At 57.2% G+C, this 19,695-nt stretch overlaps 1 protein-coding gene across 1 annotated transcript in view; it reads right to left on the bottom strand.

Annotated features, from left to right (window-relative positions):
• Positions 1-310: 310 nt before the first annotated feature.
• LOC144731172 (SLIT-ROBO Rho GTPase-activating protein 1-like) overlaps positions 311-19,695 on the bottom strand; it is a gene marked incomplete at its 3' end in the record, with an annotated part of 36,903 nt that continues 17,518 nt past the window's right edge. Inside the window, exons 3-18 of the mRNA XM_078612138.1 lie at positions 16,171-16,351; positions 15,649-15,711; positions 14,687-14,839; positions 13,278-13,406; positions 12,699-12,920; positions 12,035-12,136; positions 11,061-11,366; positions 10,297-10,381; positions 9,646-9,673; positions 8,478-8,580; positions 7,055-7,115; positions 6,420-6,497; positions 3,946-4,083; positions 2,771-2,876; positions 1,615-1,833; positions 311-395 (exon numbers count right to left, since the gene is read on the bottom strand). Coding sequence (XP_078468264.1) covers positions 311-395; positions 1,615-1,833; positions 2,771-2,876; positions 3,946-4,083; positions 6,420-6,497; positions 7,055-7,115; positions 8,478-8,580; positions 9,646-9,673; positions 10,297-10,381; positions 11,061-11,366; positions 12,035-12,136; positions 12,699-12,920; positions 13,278-13,406; positions 14,687-14,839; positions 15,649-15,711; positions 16,171-16,351 — 2,059 coding nt within the window. The remainder of the gene's footprint in view (positions 396-1,614; positions 1,834-2,770; positions 2,877-3,945; positions 4,084-6,419; positions 6,498-7,054; positions 7,116-8,477; positions 8,581-9,645; positions 9,674-10,296; positions 10,382-11,060; positions 11,367-12,034; positions 12,137-12,698; positions 12,921-13,277; positions 13,407-14,686; positions 14,840-15,648; positions 15,712-16,170; positions 16,352-19,695) is intronic.

The raw sequence follows: 19,695 nt of genomic DNA, 5'->3' as shown, positions 1-19,695 counted from the left end.
AGCACACGGGGCCGTTGTGGGTGGATGAAGGCGGCGCTGGCGGCAGGACCCCCACACGCAGCAGCGTCCCCCCCCCCCTCCCCAGGCTCACCCACCCGTGGTTCATCTCCACGAGCGTTGCGGGCACCACGCCGCCCGCGGTGGGGCCACGTGGTACCCACTCGCGCCGCCACCAGCCCGGCGCGGCGCCACCCGGGGTAGTGGTGGTGTGCCGGCCCGGCAGGGAAGAACCGCGGTCGCTCGCCGCCCGCTCCTCGTCCATCGCCGCCGCCGCCGCCGCGTCCTCCTCCTCATCGCCATCGTCACCATCGCCCGCCTCGCCCACCTCCTCCACCTCCTCCACCTCCTCCTCCTCGTCCACCGTGCTCGCCTCGCTGTACGCGTCCTGACCATCGCTGTGACACGCACACACGTACAGGCAAAGGTCCCCCAGGTAGCCCGCGCCGGACGGATAGCGTCGTGGGGCAAGTGGTGTCAACAGAGCCGACACGACGGTGGTGGTGGTGCCGGTTGCTGTGGCCCGGAAGAAAGAAAGAAAACAACCGCGATCCCTCGCCCGGCCGCCTTTGTCTCACCCCACCAATTGAGGCCGAGTTGACCTAGGGGAGAGCCAGGTGCGAGCGGTTGCTGCTGCCACACGCCGCTTTCAAGAAACATTGCCGATGTGTGCACGGCCGAGGCCAGGTAATGATACGGCCACGTGGTTTGCTGTGAAGCTCTCCACCACCTGACATGGCCAAACAAATTCAATCGTCGCTGCCAGGTGGTGGTGGTCGCAGTGGCAGTGGTGGTGGCAGTGGTAGTCGTGGCGGAGGTGGTTGTGGTGGCGGTGACTGTGGCCAGTGGTGGTGGTAGTGGCGGTGGTGGCGTGGTGGTGGTGGTGGAGGTTGGCGGTGGTTGTGGCTATGGTGGTGGTGACAGTCGTGGTGGTAGCAGATGGTGGTGGTGGCGGTAGCAGGTGGTGGTGGTGGTGGTGGTAGTGGTTATGGCAGTGGCAGTAGTGTTGGTGGTGGCAGTAGCAGTTGTGGCAGTAGTGGTTGTGGTGAGCACCGACCGCTGCGCCACCACTCCTCCCCCGGTCCGGTACCGGCCAAGCACACGAGTGATTGAGCCGGACGGGCTCATCGAATGGTCAGTATCGTCATCATCATCATCATCGTTATCATCGTCATTATCATCATCGTCATCATCGTCAGTATCGTCATCATCATCATCATCGTCAGTATCATCGTCATTATCGTCATCGTCAGTATCGTCATCATCGTCATTATCATTGTCATCATCGTCATCATCATCATTATCATTGTCATCATCGTCATTATCATTGTCATCATCGTTATCATCGTCAGTATCGTCATCATCGTCATCATCGTCAGTATCATCGTCATTATCATTGTCATCATCGTCATCATCGTCATTATCATTGTCATCATCGTCATCATCATCATTATCATTGTCATCATCGTCATTATCATTGTCATCATCGTCACCATCGTCAGTATCGTCATCATCGTCATCATCGTCATTATCATTGTCATCATCGTCATTATCATTGTCATCATCGTCGTCATCGCCGTCGTGATCGTCATCGCGGCGGCCGTGGCGGGCGCGCACCACTCCAGGCCCATGCACGTCTCGTAGAGCGGTCCCGGCAGGCGGCGTGGCCCGGGGAAGGCGGCGCCGCCGAGCGCGATCAGGGCCCTGCACGCCTCGTGGACGCGCGCCGTCACCGACGCCTCGTCGTAGGCGGGCGGCGCCGGCAGCAGCGTGGGGCCGAAGCACACGGCCAGGTTGTAGGCATCCATCAGGTTCTCGTCGCTCAGCTGTGCTAGGCTGAGGTGGCACACGGTGGGGGGGGGGGGGGGGGTAGAGACGGTGGGCAATCAAAACAATCGGTGGTGTTGGTGGCGGTGGCGCCGATCGGGCACTGTCAGGGTGGTGATAACTGTTATAGTGATGGTGGTGGTGCCAGTGGCGCCGATCGGACACAGCTGGTGCGGTGATAGAGGTGATAGTTGTGACGGTGGTGGTGAAGATGGCACCGATCAGGCAACGTCGGGGAGGTGACAGCCGGTAGTGGCGGTGGTGGTGATAGCGGTGGTGGTGGTGGTGGTAGCGGTGGTGGTGGTGGTGCTGATTGGTAAACGTCTGGACGGTGATAGCGGCAATGGTGGTGGTGGCGGTGGCGCCGATGTGACACAGCTGGTGCGGTGATAGTTGTGACGGCGGTGGTGGCGGTCGCGCCGATGTGACACGGTCGGGAAGTTGTACATCACTGGTGCGTCTCGCAACGCGCGCAACCCAACAACGCTGCCCCCTGTCACACGCTGCCCCTGTCTACCACAAGCTGCCCCTGTCTACCACATGCTGCCCCTGTCTAACGCTGCCCCTGTCTACCACACGAGACCGGGGGGCGAACCGTCCCACGCGGTAAGCTGGGCCTGCCACTGGTGTCTAAAGATGGCCACCAAATGTCCAAAGAAGGCCACCGGTGTATAAAGATGGCCGACCGTGTCTAAAGATGGCCACCGGTCTCTATAGATGGCCGCTGGTGTTTAAAGATGGCCACCGGTGTTTAAAAATGGCCGGCGGTGTTTAAATATGGCCGCCGGTGTCTACAGATGGCCGCCGGCAGACAGCGCTCGCATGCGAGGGGAGGGTGGGGGTGCGGATAAAAAGCAGCGATTTTGGCAGCATGTGCCGAGGGCAGGGCGGTGGGGGCGGTGGGGGCGGTGGGGGCTGCGGGGGCGGTGGGGGCGGTTGGGCTCACTGGTGGAGGAAGGCGAAGAGGAAGCGGAGCACGACGGCGACAGGCGGCGGCAGCTCCTGCATCACGGAGCGGATCCGCACCGCCCCCTCCAGCGGGCCCTCGGTGCCTGGACATGCACGGCGCCAGCGGACACGGCCACGTAAGCACGGGCGTCACTCCCAACAGTCACGCATACCGCTTTGTGTTAGGTACAAGGTTTTGCTGACTGGCTGGATTCCTGGTTGACTGGCAAGCGGCCGAGCCCACTAACCGACCGACCGACTGACCAACCGAGCAACCCACCGACCGACCCACCTGCCCGCCCGTTCACCCACCCACCCATCGACGACCCACCCACCTGCCCATCCACTCACCTACCCACCCATCGACAGACTCACCCACCCACCGACCCACCTACCGACCCACCAACGCACCGACTGACTGACCTACCCACTCACCCACCCATCCACCAACCCACTCACCGAGGCCACGTGAAGTGTTAAAGGCTCGCTGCTGGCAGAAGGTCACGGGACAGACGCAGGTGCCAAGGATAGGCTGACTAAGATTACTGTCAGAAGCACCACCTGCGTGCCCTCACTGTGCGAACTCGCTGCGCTTTAGCTGCCCGGCCACCACTCATTGTCGTGAGCATCACTCCTCTGTCCTCCGTTGTTGCTGGAGGGCGAATGCCTCCAATTGCCCAGTAGCAGCGTCCTTCACGAGCCCCCTCCACAGTGACACGATCATGCTGACAGTCACAGGTAAAACAGTCACACGATGGTGGAGCGTGTAGGGGGGCGTGGGGGGGGGATGGTGGGTAGGTGGGTGGGGGATGGTGGGTGGTGGTGGATGGTGGGGTGGAGGAGGGTGATGGTGAGGGATGGTGAGGGATGGGGGTGGTGGGGGGCGGGTGGAGGTGCGGATGGGCGGGTGGAGGTGAGGGTGGGTGGAGGTGCGGGTGGGCGGGTGGAGGTGAGGGTGGGTGGGTGGAGGTGAGGGTGGGCGGGTGGAGGTGAGGGTGGGTGGGTGGAGGTGAGGATGGGTAGAGGTGCAGGTGGGCGGGGTGGAGGTGAGGGTGGGTGGGTGGGTGGAGGTGAGGGTCGGCGGGTGGAGGTGAGGGTGGGTGGGTGGAGGTGAGGATGGGTGGAGGTGCGGGTGGGTGGGTGGAGGTGCGGGTGGGTGGGTGTCTCTGTGACCGGAGCAGGCGAGCAGGAGGCGTGAGAAGGCGGCTGCAGGGAGGAGGGGCGTGCGCAGCTCGCGGAAGTAGAGCTTGAGGACGCACGCCACCGAGTTGACGTCTCCGCAGCCCGACTCGTCCAGCAGCGGATCCTCACCTACGGCGCTCGCGCACACACACAAGGACGACGACGGCCGCCGTTTGCCACCGAGTGGCGGTGGCACCTGGGTATGTCCCATGACCTGCTGCCAACTTGCTGTGCTTTAGCCACCCGGCGCTCTGCTCGTTGTTGTGAGCGTCGCTCCTCCGCCCTCTGTTGTTGCTGGAGTGCGACTGCCTCCAACGGCACAGTAGCAGCGTCCTTCACGAGCCTCCTCCACAGAGGCCGATCTTAACACCGCTGGTACAAGTCATCGGCAAGTCCACTCAGCTCCACATCCTCCTGTAACCACATCACTCCATCTCTCTATCTCATGCCGCGCCTATTTAGCCTCTATGTGGCTAAACAAAAGCTGTTTAGGCATGCGGTGGCTGGGCATGCACGCTACATGACCCAGCCAATACAGCCTTCCTTGCCTGCCGTTGGATCTCACCGATGGGACTTAATGCAAATCTTTAAAGGATCTGTAAGCTCCTCACACAATCCAGTCTGGTTAAACTCAGGATGGATTGTAGACAACCCAGCCTAAATGCTCCATTAGGGGGTCCACGTTTTGCAGCATAGCGACAGACCAGGTAGCTTCCACACAGTGGTACGCAGCCGATGTAAAGATAATGCCGCTCGGCTGATTTGGCGCAAGACCTCTGCTATCAAACTAGAGCCGGCCATGAGCACACTGTCCAGGTTTGGAAAACTCTCCCCCTGTTATACAGAGTGAGTGAGTGGAGTTTGCGTGATCTCCCCCTGTCCTACAGAGTGAGTGAGTGGAGTTTGTGTGATCTCCCCCTGTCCTACAGAGTGAGTGGAGTTTGTGTGATCTCCCCCTGTCCTACAGAGTGAGTGAGTGGAGTTTGTGTGATCTCCCCCTGTCCTGCAAAGTGATTGAGTGGAGTTTGTGTGATCTCCCCCTGTCCTACAGAGTGAGTGAGTGGAGTTTGTGTGATCTCCCCCTGTTCTACAGAGTGAGTGAGTGGAGTTTGTGTGATCTCCCCCTGTCCTGAAAAGTGATTGAGTGGAGTTTGTGTGATCTCCCCCTATCCTACAGAGTGAGTGAGTGGAGTTTGTGTGATCTCCCCCTGTTCTACAGAGTGAGTGAGTGGAGTTTGTGTGATCTCCCCCTGTTCTACAGAGTGAGTGAGTGAGTGGAGTTTGTGTGATCTCCCCCTGTTCTACAGAGTGAGTGAGTGGAGTTTGTGTGATCTCCCCCTGTCCTACAGAGTGAGTGAGTGGAGTTTGTGTGATCTCCCCCTGTTCTACAGAGTGAGTGAGTGGAGTTTGCGTGATCTCCCCCTGTTCTACAGAGTGAGTGAGTGAGTGGAGTTTGTGTGATCTCCCCCTGTTCTACAGAGTAAGTGAGTGGAGTTTGTGTGATCTCCCCCTGTCCTACAGAGTGAGTGAGTGGAGTTTGTGTGATCTCCCCCTGTTCTACAGAGTGAGTGAGTGGAGTTTGCGTGATCTCCCCCTGTTCTACAGAGTGAGTGAGTGAGTGGAGTTTGTGTGATCTCCCCCTGTTCTACAGAGTGAGTGAGTGAGTGGAGTTTGCGTGATCTCCCCCTGTTCTACAGAGTGAGTGAGTGAGTGGAGTTTGTGTGATCTCCCCCTGTTCTCCAGAGTGAGTGAGTGAGTGGAGTTTGTGTGATCTCCCCCTGTTCTACAGAGTGAGTGAGTGGAGTTTGTGTGATCTCCCCCTGTCCTACAGAGTGAGTGAGTGGAGTTTGTGTGATCTCCCCCTGTTCTACAGAGTGAGTGAGTGGAGTTTGTGTGATCTCCCCCTGTTCTACAGAGTGAGTGAGTGAGTGGAGTTTGTGTGATCTCCCCTGTTCTACAGAGTGAGTGAGTGGAGTTTGTGTGATCTCCCCCTGTTCTACAGAGTGAGTGAGTGGAGTTTGTGTGATCTCCCCCTGTTCTACAGAGTGAGTGGAGTTTGTGTGATCTCCCCCTGTTCTACAGAGTGAGTGAGTGGAGTTTGTGTGATCTCCCCCTGTCCTACAGAGTGAGTGAGTGGAGTTTGTGTGATCTCCCCCTGTTCTACAGAGTGAGTGAGTGGAGTTTGTGTGATCTCCCCCTGTTCTACAGAGTGAGTGAGTGAGTGGAGTTTGTGTGATCTCCCCTGTTCTACAGAGTGAGTGAGTGGAGTTTGTGTGATCTCCCCCTGTTCTACAGAGTGAGTGAGTGGAGTTTGTGTGATCTCCCCCTGTTCTACAGAGTGAGTGGAGTTTGTGTGATCTCCCCCTGTTCTACAGAGTGAGTGAGTGGAGTTTGTGTGATCTCCCCCTGTTCTACAGAGTGAGTGAGTGAGTGGAGTTTGTGTGATTTCCAGGCACTTGGGTCACCTCGTTCGAAGGCGTGCTTGATCTCGCTGACCTCCGCCTGTGACCCAGGGACCCGGAATATCCCCTGCTGATGCATCCCTGGGGACCAAGGGCACAGGTCGCGAGTAACAGGGGTACTCGCTGGTGTCAGGAGTAGATTGCGGGTGACCAGCGGAGTACTCAAGGGACCAGGGTAGAGGACGAGTCTCATTGGTAGGTAGGCAGGCAAGTAGGCAGGTGGGAGGAGAGTTACATTGGTAGGAGAGTAGGTTGACAGGCAGCCAGGTATGCAGCTGGGTAGACAGGTATACAGGTATCCAGCTAAGCATGCAGGTAGGCAGGCAGGTAGATAGACAGCCGGATGGTTAGTGAGGCATGCAGGCAGGTAGACAATTTAGCAGGTAGATAGACAAGACAATGGTTATACAGGCAGGCATTTAAACACACAGGTAGGTAAACAGGTGTATAGGGGGCAGGTAGACAGGTAGGCGGGTAGTTAGACAGGTAGGTAAACACGCAGGTGCAGGTGGGCAAGTGTGCAGGTGGGCTGGTGGGTGAGTAGCAGGTGGGCAGGTGCAGGTGGTGCACCAGGTGGGCAGGTGCAGGTGGTGCACCAGGTGTGCAGGTGCAGGTGGTGCACCACGTGGGTTACCCACCGTACAGGTTGATGAAGCGCACACAGCTCACCACCACGGTGGGGATCACGTGACCCGACTCCTGGAGAACACAAAAACAAAGATCCCCCGTGTTGCCTTCACAGATTGTTGGGGCAAGTGCTGTTATCGAAGCACCTATGAAAACCGTCACGACACACAACGGGGAGGGTGGCCAGCACCACGCCCGGCCACCTTTGTCTCCAAGGTGGCGATGCGTATACACCGCACCAGGTACTCATTTTTGGATGAGTCGATCTAGGGGAGGCCCACAATCGATTCAGATAATTGTCACTGGTCTTGGACGTAAGCGAGAATCGAACTGTGATCGTCGGGTTCGTAGCGCAGCGTAACGCTAACCACACTCACACATGCACACATGCACGCACACACACACACGCACACACACGCATGCACACACACAGGTGAGGAGTGAGTGGGGGTGCCTGTGGGTAGGTGGTGAGTGAGCAAGGGTGCCTGTGTGTAGGTGGTGAGTGAGTGGGGGTGCCTGTGTGTAGGTGGTGAGTGAGTGGGGGTGCTGTGTGTAGGTGATGAGTGAGTGGGGGTGCTGTGTGTAGGTGGTGAGTGAGTGGGGGTGCCTGTGTGTAGGTGATGAGTGAGTGGGGGTGCTGTGTGTAGGTGGTGAGTGAGTGGGGGTACCTGTGGGTAGGTGGTGAGTGAGTGGGGGTGCTGTGTGTAGGTGGTGAGTGAGTGGGGGTGCTGTGTGTAGGTGGTGAGTGAGTGGGGGTGCCTGTGGGTAGGTGGTGAGTGAGTGGGGGTGCTGTGTGTAGGTGGTGAGTGAGTGGGGGTGCCTGTGTGTAGGTGATGAGTGAGTGGGGGTGCCTGTGTGTAGGTGATGAGTGAGTGGGGGTGCTGTGTGTAGGTGGTGAGTGAGTGGGGGTGCTGTGTGTAGGTGATGAGTGAGTGGGGGTGCCTGTGTGTAGGTGGTGAGTGAGTGGGGGTGCCTGTGTGTAGGTGATGAGTGAGTGGGGGTGCTGTGTGTAGGTGATGAGTGAGTGGGGGTGCTGTGTGTAGGTGGTGAGTGAGTGGGGGTGCCTGTGTGTAGGTGGTGAGTGAGTGGGGGTGCCTGTGTGTAGGTGGTGAGTGAGTGGGGGTGCCTGTGTGTAGGTGGTGAGTGAGTGGGGGTGCCTGTGTGTAGGTGGTGAGTGAGTGGGGGTGCTGTGTGTAGGTGATGAGTGAGTGGGGGTGCTGTGTGTAGGTAGTGAGTGAGTGGGGGTGCCTGTGTGTAGGTGGTGAGTGAGTGGGGGTGCCTGTGTGTAGGTGATGAGTGAGTGGGGGTGCTGTGTGTAGGTGGTGAGTGAGTGGGGGTGCCTGTGTGTAGGTGGTGAGTGAGTGGGGGTGCCTGTGTGTAGGTGAGGAGTGAGTGGGGGTGCCTGTGTGTAGGTGAGGGGTGAGTGAGTGTTACCTGGATATAAGTGAGGAGGTCTCCCCCAAAGAGCCGCAGGCCGATGACCGAGGGTCGCCTCCGGCCGCGTTCGCGATGCGGTTTTGGGGGGGCAAACGAAGTCCTTGACCCCCCGACAACAACAACAACAGCACAAAATAAACAGTAAACAACAGCACCAATAAACAGTAAACAACAGCACCAATAAACAGTAAAAAACAGCACCAATAAACAAGAATACAATAACAAAGACTTATGGTGAGGACTGTTGAGGATCGTCTAGAAGAGAGACGGCAGCACAGGGGCAGCACAGGGGCAGCACAGGGGCAGCACAGGGGCAGCACAGGGGCAGCACAGGGGCAGCACAGGGGCAGCACAGGGGCAGCACAGGGGCAGCACAGACTCGGGGACGCTGTTAGAAGGTCGCCCCCTCCCCACGGCGCGCACAAAGCGCTCGCCGCACGTGAGCCACCGGCCATGAGCTCGGCTGCCCACGTGGCACCAGCCACGCGGCACCGCCACGCGTGTGCCCTGCGATCGCCATCCTCACAGCGGCTGCTTCTGGCTCGGCCACCGGCACAGGCGGTGGTGGCCTCCGCCTCGTCGCGCGGCACTTTCGGATGCGCCGCTTCTGGGGCCGTCTGGAACGCTCTTTTCCTTCCCGTGTTACGAAGCCACTGGGAGCCGTACCGCACTTTTAAATCGTCATCATCATCGAGATTGACAAACTCATTTCTTTAGAACTGCTGCTGCTGTTGTTGTTGTTGTGTTTAGTTTGTTGTCCGATCCCCCGCACCTCCGATTTGCGTGGTTGGCTACGTAGGGTGCGAAATATGTTCCACTCTGTGTGTAGGTAGCGGGACGTGCGCTGCGCGACGGACCCGTCGAGTTCGGTTCCCGCTCACCGTCAATAACAGTGGCGAATATTTGAACCGGTCCTGAGCCACCCCTAGGTCGACTCAGCCTTAAATGAGTACCCAGTGCGATCTGTAAAGATCGCCACTGGGGAGACAAAGGTGGCCGGGCGTGGTGCTGGCCACCCACCCCCTCGTGTGCTGTGTCGGTCTCCATAGGTGCTCGCTGACAGCACTTGCCCCAACAATCTGTCAAGGCTACGTGGGGGGTCTTTGTCTTTGTGTGTGTGTGAGTCGAGCTCTGTGCTCTCAGCGTCACGCGTGACGAGTCTCACCGAGCGCTGCTGGGATCGCCCGCTGCACCTGTGAAGACAAGAACCCGGATCAGGACTCACGAGACACGGACCAGGACTCACGAAAACCCGGATCAGGACTCATGAGAACCCGGATCAGGAATGACGTGACCCGGATCAGGACTCACAAGGACCCGGATCAGGACTCAAGAAAACCCGGATCAGGACTGCCGTGACCCGGATCAGGACTCACGAGACTCGCACCAGGACTCATAGGTGCTGCTACTCGCTAACAACACTTGCTCCAACAGTATGTTAAGGCTATAGGGGAGATATTTGTATTTGTTTATCGTGGTTGTGATGGTGGTGGTGATGGTGGTGACGCGAGTGATGGTGATGGTGATGATGATGATGACGGTGGTGGTGATGATGACGGTGGTCGTGACAGTAATGATGACGGTGGTGCTGGTAGTGATGATGACGGTGGTGATGATGACGGTGGTGCTGGTGGTGACGGTGGTGGTGGTGATGATGATGATGATGACGGTGGTGGTGTTGACGGTGGTGGTGACGGTGGTGACAGTGGTGATGGTGGTGATGACGGTGGTGGTGGTGACGGTGGTGATGACGGTGGTGGTGGTGACAGTGATGATGACGGTGGTGGTGGTGACGGTGGTGGCAATGAGGACCCACCGTCGTCCAGCGCCCGGTGAATCAGCTGCTGCTTGGCCTGCAGCCGGGACACGACATGGCCTGAGGCCAGCAGCTCCTTCAGCTTCTGAGAAACGGAGCGCACCAGGTGAGGGTGGACCGCGAGCCGGATCCGGGGAGATCCGGCACTCCGCTCCGGGTTTTGTCAGCTGCCCCCAGCCACGGCGACTACTAAACTACGAACTTAATTCGTTTCATTTGCCAGGGAATGCGCCGCTGAGCTGCGTAGCTCTTCGTCAAGAGCGACCAGGCTGTCACAAATGACAGCTCCACAAAGTGGCTCGTGTGGAAATGTGAGATTCTAAATGTGGGAGGGAAAAACCGGAGGACCCGGAGAAAAATCCACGCGACCACGGGGAGAGAGATACACAAAAACTCCAAATATACAGCAGCAGGCGCCAGGGTCGGGATGGAACCCACGGCCTCCTGCAAACCAGGCGAGGGATTTTAACATCTCCTAGCCACAGAGACCCAAAGACTCGTCACACAGCGACCCATAGACTCGTCACACAGAGACCCATAGACTCATCACACAGAGACCCAGAGACTCATCACACAGAAACCCATAGACTCGTCACACAGAGACCCATAGACTCGTCACACAGAGACCCATAGACTTGTCACATATAGAGTAACTTGAAAATTTCGGAGGTGACGGCTTTGGATAGGAGGCCTTCATCCAGCAGTTGATTGACCATGGCCGACGATGATGACGATGACGATGATGACGACAATGACCAACTCACTGTGAAGTAGAAGTTCTCGGCGTCGTGCCGACCGCCGTGGTATCTCGTCGGGGGCGAGCTGTGGTTGTGGTGGCTGTGGTTGCCGTGGTTGCCGTGGTGGTAGTTGTTGTTGGTGGTGGCGGTGGCGACTGTGGTGACGGAGGGGGTCGAGTAGGGGGTCGAGGGGGTGGTGGAGGTGGAGGAGGTGGAGGAGGAGGTGGAGGTGGTGCCGCGTCCGTCCCAGGGTTGTGCCATTCGGCCCTCGCCGGGAGTCTCCTCCCGCAGGGCGCTCAGCGTCTCCTCCATGGACGCCCGCACCTCCGAGGTCAAGAGGTCACCCAATCACTCACTCACTCACACAGTCACTCACTCACTCACACACTCACTCACTCACAGTCACTCACTCACTCACACACTCACACAGTCACTCACACACACTCACTCACACACTCACCCAATCACTCACACTCACACACTCACTCACACACTCAATCACTCACCCACTCAATCACTCACCCACTTAATCACTCACACACTCACCCAATCACTCACACACTGACACATTCACCCACTCACCGACTCACCCACTCACACACTCACCGACTCAAACACTCATCCACTCACCCACTCACACATTGACCCACTTACCGACTCACCCACTAACACGCTCACCGACTTCCACACTCATCAACTCACCCACTCACACATTCTCCACTCACCCACTGATGGTGATGGTAGTGATGTTTATGGTGGTGATGAGGGTAACGATGTTGGTGATGGTAATGATGTTGATAGTGTTGGTGATATTGATGGTGATGTTGGTAATGGTAGTGATCTTGGTGATGTTGGTGGTGATGGTGGTGATCATAGTGGTGGTGCTGTTGATGTTGGCGATGGTAGTGATGGCAGTGATGGTGATGGTGGTGATCATAGTGGTGGTGATGGTGATGTTGGTGGTGATGGTGGTGATGGCAGTGATGGTGAGGAGCGTGTACCTGCTGGCTCTCCGCGTGCAGCGCTGCGACGCGCGCCCTCAGCTGCTGCAGCCTCGCCCGCAGTTCGGAGCGCACGCTGGCCTGGGAGACCAGCTCGCTCACCTGGACCGCTCGCACGTAACCAGGGCAACCGCGCGTTACCGGGGGAGACCAGCTCGCTCACCTAGACCGCTCGTACGTAACCGGGGGTGACCACGCATAACAAGGGGTGACTGCAACTACAAGTCACCTGGGGAAACCAGTCAGTGGGTCAAAGAGGGAGTGGGTCAGGCAGTACACCAATCGATGGGTCGGTGGGTCAATAAATGAGTCAGCGGGTCACTCAATGGATCGGTAGTTCAGTGGGTTAATTGGTGGGTTTGTCAATCGATGGGTCAGAAAGTCAATCCAGAGGCCAGTGGGACAATCAGTGGGTCCGTTGGTTAATCAGTGGGTCAGAGGGTCAACCAAAGTGTCAGTGGTTCAATCAGTTGGTCAATCAATGGGTCAGTTGGTCAACCAGTCGCTCAGTTGGTCAACCAATGGGTGAACCAATGGGTCAACCAGTGGGCCAATCAACGGGGCAGCGAGGTCGTCGAGCAAGTGAGTGGGCGACGACGAGGCGAGGGGTGAGGGCGAGACCAGCGGCGGTGGGAGGGCAGCGGAGGCGGCCGGCCCCTCTCACCTCGTCTCCCAGGTGGGGGCGGAAGGGGAACTCGGGGGGGCGGGCAAAGAGGTCCCCGCTCGAGCGCAGGAAGCGGCGCTTGCAGGCGCGGGGGTCGAGCCCCCCGACGGCGCTGCGCAGCGCCCCCAGGGCCCCCCGCTGGGCCGCGTCGGCGGCACAGCCGGCGCCCACGAAGAGGGAGAGCGCCTCGGACAGCCGCGCGTGGAATGCCACGTCGCAGCACTGGCGGCGGACGGGGGGGCGGGGGGGGGGGATCGGTGGGTGGGGGAGAGCGCATGCCAAGATGTTAACTCCGTCGCCTGGTACGCAGGAGGTCGTGGGTTCGATCCCGACCCTGATGACGCCTGTGGCGTGTTTGGAGTTTGCGTGTCTCTCTCGCTCGCTCTCTCCCCCCGTGGTGGTCGCGTGGACTTTTCTCCGCGTCCCTCCAGTATTTCTCCTCCAAATGTTTTAATCGACAACGCGCACTTAGAGAGTACTTGGCTGCTGCTCTACATTCAGGGCCACGGGGTCAGGGCCAGGGGGTCAGGGTCAGGGGGTCAGGGCCAGCGGGGTCACGGTGGGGGTCGTGGAGCTCACGTCGATGATGCTGGGCAGGTCGTAGTCGTGGAAACGCTCCACGGAGGAGTTGGCGGCCGCCAGCGTGAGCAGCAGCTCGTTCCGTGCTCGAGCCTCGCGCAGGCGCGCCTCGCCGGCCTTTGCCTGCCGCTGGGCGGGGGGGCATACAGGGGTCACGCCGGGGTCACGCCGGGGTCATACCGGGGTCACACTGGGGGTCACACGGAGGTCGATCGGTCCCAGCGCGGTCGAATAACTTTGTGTCAAATGTGTAAACCGGCCGTCGGTACGTGGAATTAATGGTTAAACGGTAAAGAGGGATAAATGATCGAAGGATCGATAGGTCGAACGAGCAATCGGTCATTTGGTCAATCGGTCAAAACAGTCTAATGGTCAAACAGCCAACCGGACAGGTGGTGAGGATGGTCATGGGATCAATTGGTCAAACTATCAACGGGTCATTGGTCAAACAATCAGGCGGTCGTGTGGTCAAACAATCAGGCGGTCGTTTTGTCAATCGCTCCAACGCAGCAGTCGGACAAGTGGCCAAACTGTAAAAACATTCAAGAGGTCAAATTATTAACTGGGGCGCCACGGTGGCCTGGACGCGGTTACCTCCCTCGCCTGGTGAGTTCAAGCCCGACCCTGACGCCTGCTGCTGCATATTCTGAGTTTGCGGTGTCTCTCTCCACCCGTGGTCGCGTGGACTCTTCTCCGGGTTCCTCCGGTTTTTCCCTCCACATTCAGAATCAACGCCGTGCGCTCGGAGAGCATCTGGCTGCCACTATCAATTTTCCACGCGAAGATGATGATGATGATGATCAGCCACTTCGTTAAGCTGTCATCACGTGTGCTAGCCAGGTCGTTTGTCAAAAAGCGAGACTACGTAGCTCAATGGAGACCCTGACCTGGTAAAAATAACAAATAGTTTAAATTTGTTGTCAATTGGTCAAAAGGTCAAATGGACAAGTGGTCAAGTAGTTAAAGAACCAGGAGGTCAAATTATTAAATGCTAAAATGGTCAATCAGTCAAAAGGTCAAACTTTCAATGGTACACACAATCAATGTCAGGTTATAGAATGGTCAACAAGGTCAATCGATCAAATAGTCGATCCGAGGATATTGGACAAGCAAGCAAGCGATCAATAGGTGGAATTATGAAACGGTCAAAGGGTCAAACGGTACAAAGGTCAATCAGATAAGCGATCAATTGATCAATAGGTCGCATTATGAAATGGTCAAAAGGTCAAATGGTACAAAAGGTCAAACGTACAAACGATCAAACGATCAGTAGGTCGAATTATGAAATGGTCAAATGGTCAAACGGTACAAAAGGTCAAATGAACAAGCAATCAATCGGTAGGTCGAATTATGAAAGGGTCAAACGGGACAGCAGGTCAAAGGGACGCCGATGGGCGTGCAGGCGCCACCTTCTCCAGGAGGCGAGCGAGCTTGCGCGAGGGGCTCCTGGCGGGGGTCCCCGCGGCCGAGGCGCCCCCCCCACCCAAGCGCCGCTCTGCGTCCCGCAGCTTCGTGTCGGCCGCGAGGGCCTGGGCCCTGTAGAGGCGGTAGGCCTTGGAGGTCTGCGGAGGGAAGATGGGCAGGGGACCGTGGGGGTGATGGTGAGGGTAGTGGGGGTGGTGGGGGTGGTGGTGGTGGTGGTGGTGGGGGTGGTGGTGGTGGTGGTGGTGGGGGTAGTGGTGGTAGTGGTGGTGGTAGTGGTGATGGTGAGGGTAGTGGGGGTGGTGGGGGTGGTGGTGGTGGTGGTGGTGGGGGTGGTGGTGGTGGGGGTAGTGGTAGTGGGGGTAGTGGTGGTAGTGGTGGTGGTAGTGGTGGTGGTGGGGGTGGTGGGGGTGGTGGTGCCGGTGGTGGTGGTTATAGTGGTGGGAGTGGTGGTGGTGGGGTCGGTGGTGGTGTTGGGGGTGGTGGTGGTGATGGTTATAGTGGTGGGAGTGGTGGTGGTGGGGTCGGTGGTGGTGTTGGGGAGCAGCAGTGGTAGCGGTTAGCGCACTGAGCTTCGAAACCAGTGACGCGAGTTCGATTTCCGCTCACGGCCAACACCAGTGACGATTTTCTGAACCGGCACTGGGCCTCAGCAGCACCACGACCACCACGAACACCACCACCACCATCACCAGCCCCAGCACCACCATCAGTACCACCAGCACACACCATCAGTACCACCACCAGCAGCACCACCAGCACCAGCACCATCAGCGCACGGAGTGAGCCCGGCGGTTGCCGCGTGCTGCGACGGCCCCAACCTCGTTCACCCGAGCACCGCGGTGGTCTGCACGGTCCTCAATATGGCCACGCATTCAGCTCCCGCGAGCCGGTGGTTGTGGCAAGGCTGAGTGCAGTGCGGCGGAGTACACCCACTGGATGGACTCACCGCGCCGATCTCCGTCACGAACTTCAGCAGCTCCTCCTGCAGCTGCTGCCCCAGGTCCCTGCCCTGCACCGCCAGGTGGCCGGGTCACACGGTTAATAGGTCACGAGGTCAATAGGTCACCACACATCATCACCACATCCCTCTATGCATCTCTGTGCGGGTCTGCGGGTCTTTACGCTAGGCTATGGGTCTAAGTGTGAGTCTACTGGTCTCTGTGTGGGACTATGGTTCTCTAAGCCAGTCTATGGGTCTCAGTGTGAGTCTATGGGTCTCAGTGTGAGTCTATGGGTCTCAGTGTGGGTCTATGGGTGTCTATGATCTCGATACATCCAGGGTGGTGGGGGGGAAGTAAGCGAGTAGCCACGCGCAGCCCAAAACCTGCACCCCACAACCAAACCCCCGGGGTCTCTCCCCCCCGCACCACCCCCACTCCCCCCCCCGCACCACCCCCACTCCCCCCCCTCACCACCCCAACTCCCCCCCCCGCACCACCCCCACTCCCCCCTCCCCCCTCCCCCGCACCTTCTTGGAGAGGCGCGCGGAGCTGTCGGCGATGCGCGCCAACCGCGGCGCCACCGCTCCTCCGCACGCCTCCGCGATGGCCGCGTGGCAGCGCGCCTCCCCGTGCGTGGCGGCGAGCAGCAGGGCCCAGCAGGAGCGTGGGCACGGGGCGGGCACGGCGCCCGCGGAGCGCCACGCGCGCCTGCCGCACGCCACGCACACCGCACACACCGCACACCACGCACACACCACGCACACCGCACACCACGCACACCGCACATCATGCACACCGCACACCATGAACCGCACGCACGCCACGCACACCGCACACCATGCACACCGCACACCATGCACACCGCACACCATGCACACCACGCTCACCACGCAGACCACACACCACGCACACCGCTCACACCACGCAGACCACACACCACGCACACCACGCACATCACGCAGACCACACACCACGCACACCGCACATCATGCACATCATGCACACCGCACATCATGCACATCATGCACACCGCACACCACGCACACCACGCACACCACACACACCGCACACACCACGCACACCACACACACCACGCACACCGCATACCATGCACACCGCACATCATGCACACCGCATACCATGAACCACACGCACACCACGCACACCGCACACCATGCACACCACGCACACCACGCAGACCACACACCACGCACACCGCTCACACCACGCAGACCACACACCACGCACACCGCTCACACCACGCAGACCACACACCATGCACACCACGCACACCACGCAGACCACACACCACGCACACCACGCAGACCACACACCACGCACACCGCACATCATGCACATCATGCACACCGCACACCATGCACATCATGCACACCACACACACCGCACACACCACGCACACCACACACACTACGCACACCGCATACCATGCACACCGCACATCATGCACATCGCATACCATGAACCACACGCACACCACGCACACTGCATACCATGCACACCGCACACCATGAACCACACGCACACCGCGCACACCGCACGCAGCTACCGGCCCGGCCTCGTGGGAGCCTGCGCACTCAGAGTGGCCCCGGTGGCAGAGGGCTCCTCGGCGGTAAGGGAAGGGTCGGGGCTGAATCCACCTGCTGTCGTTGGTTTTTGTTGTCGTTGCTGTGGTCACTCTGTGGGCCACAGCCAGATTTACTCGGTTGGTACGCACGCCACACACGTTCACCCGCTCGCTCACTGACATATCTACTCACCCACCCATCCACTCACACACTCACTGACCCACCCTCCCGACCACTGACTCACTTACCCACTCACCCGCCCAACCACTAACTCACCCAACCACTCACTTACCCACCCATCCACTCACACACTCCCTTACCCACTCACTCACCCACACATACATCCACTCACTCATGCACCCATCCACTCACTCACTGACCCAACCAATCACTAACCTATCCAACCACTCACCCAACCACTCACTCACCCACCCTCCCAACCACTGATTCACTCACCCACTCACCCACCCAACCACTCACTCACCTACCCACCCTCTCACTGACCCACCCAAGCCCTCACCCATTCAACCACTCATTCACCCATCCAACTACCTAACCCCTCACAAACCCACCCAACCAAGCCACTTCGGTGAGCTATAATGAATTTACACTATGAGATCTCTTTTACCAGTGGCAAAATATAATGGTAGGTTTTTACCCTTTTAACTGGTACAAAACTGACACCTTTATTCAAGGCATCATGTTTGCAATGACCACAACACAAGTAGTCAATAAAGCAAACAAAAAGAAGCAACTCTGATAAGGATAATAATATGCACTGTCCTTGAAGTTGATTGGCCCACACCCGAGACGGCTTTCTTTAGAGCCTAGTCCCCATTGGTGTAGGGCCAGATGACACCAGAAGGCGTACAAAAGGGTAAAAACCTACCATTATATTTTGCCACTGGTAAAAGAGATCTCATAGTGTAAATGTTTACCCCGAACTCTCAATACTCTGATATTGCACTGTTTTTGAGTTGTACGCCTTCTGGTGTCATCTGGCCCTACACCAATGGGGACTAGGCTCTAAAGAAAGCCGTCTCGGGTGTGGGCCAATCAACTTCAAGGACAGTGCATATTATTATCCTTATCAGAGTTGCTTTTTTGTTTGCTTTATTGACTACTTGTGTTGTGGTCATTGCAAACATGATGCCTTGAATAAAGGTGTCAGTTTTGTACCAGTTAAAAGGGTAAAAACCTACCATTATATTTTGCCACTGGTAAAAGAGATCTCATAGTGTAAATGTTTACCCCGAACTCTCAATACTCTGATATTGCACTGTTTTTGAGTTGTACGCCTTCTGGTGTCATCTGGCCCTACACCAATGGGGACTAGGCTCTAAAGAAAGCCGTCTCGGGTGTGGGCCAATCAACTTCAAGGACAGTGCATATTATTATCCTTATCAGAGTTTTAGATTTGAAGCTTTCGTGACTGCAAAGATTCATATTCTTAGGTTTTTTTCGGTTAAGTCACGTAAGTAAAACATCAAAATAAAAATAAAAAATAAAATAAAAAATCACGACGTTTCGGAGGCAACACAAGTCTCCGTCATCAGGTGGGACCGTCACAGCCGAATTAGCTGCATCAAGTGAAGCAATGATTCAAGATGTAATCCCTTATAAGCAAGTTGAAGGGAGGTGGAGAGGGGGGGAGAGCTTATCAGACTGTGGTAGCCAATGAATGGAAACGTATCGGGAGGGAGGAGGAGCGGTGATCAAAGACTGCACGTAGTGCTCAACACAATGAATGGACACGTGTCGGGAGGGAGGAGGAGCGGTGATCAAAGACTGCACGTAGTGCTCAACACAATGAATGGAGACGTGTCGGGACGGAGGGTGAGCGGTGATCAAAGACATCACGTAGTGCTCAACACAATGAATGGAAACGTGTCGGGACGTAGGGTGAGCGGTGATCAAAGAACAATGAAGAGATTACTGTTAAACACTGGGGATGTTAACACTCGGTGAAGTAAATTAAAATAGTGCCTGTCAGATAAGATGGTCCAAAAAGTGTAATTAAGTCTTTTTTGCGTGGTTAATAACATCTTTCCAGTGATTACTGAGTTTGTACCCATCATCACGGTTGAAATTATGTCTGTGTTTGTATATTTGTATGGCTTCGTGTACAAACCTTTGATGGTAGCCAGGAGGTTTGCAGAGAACCTTGGTCTCGGAAAAGACAATTTCATGAGAGCCCGCCGAGTTGTAGCAATGATCGGCAACGGCCGAAGAATCAGTTCTGCCGTGTTTCAGATCTGACTTGTGCTCGCGGACACGATCAGCAACATGACGTTTTGTTTCTCCAATGTAGCAATCACCACAAATGCAACTCAATTTGTAGACTCCAGGATACTGTAAGTCAGGAACGACATCCTTCACAGATGGAATCAGATCACGGATTTTATGCACTGTACTGAATCGGACTTGGATCTTATGTTTGTTTAGAATTTTGGAGATCTTTTTGGT

The sequence above is a fragment of the Lampetra planeri genome, chromosome 38 (assembly GCF_965212315.1).
Source record: "Lampetra planeri chromosome 38, kcLamPlan1.2.h2, whole genome shotgun sequence".
Classification (NCBI taxonomy): Eukaryota; Metazoa; Chordata; class Hyperoartia; order Petromyzontiformes; family Petromyzontidae; genus Lampetra; species Lampetra planeri.
The sequence above is the reverse complement of the archived record's forward strand: the minus strand, read 5'-3'. Positions and strand labels throughout refer to the sequence as shown.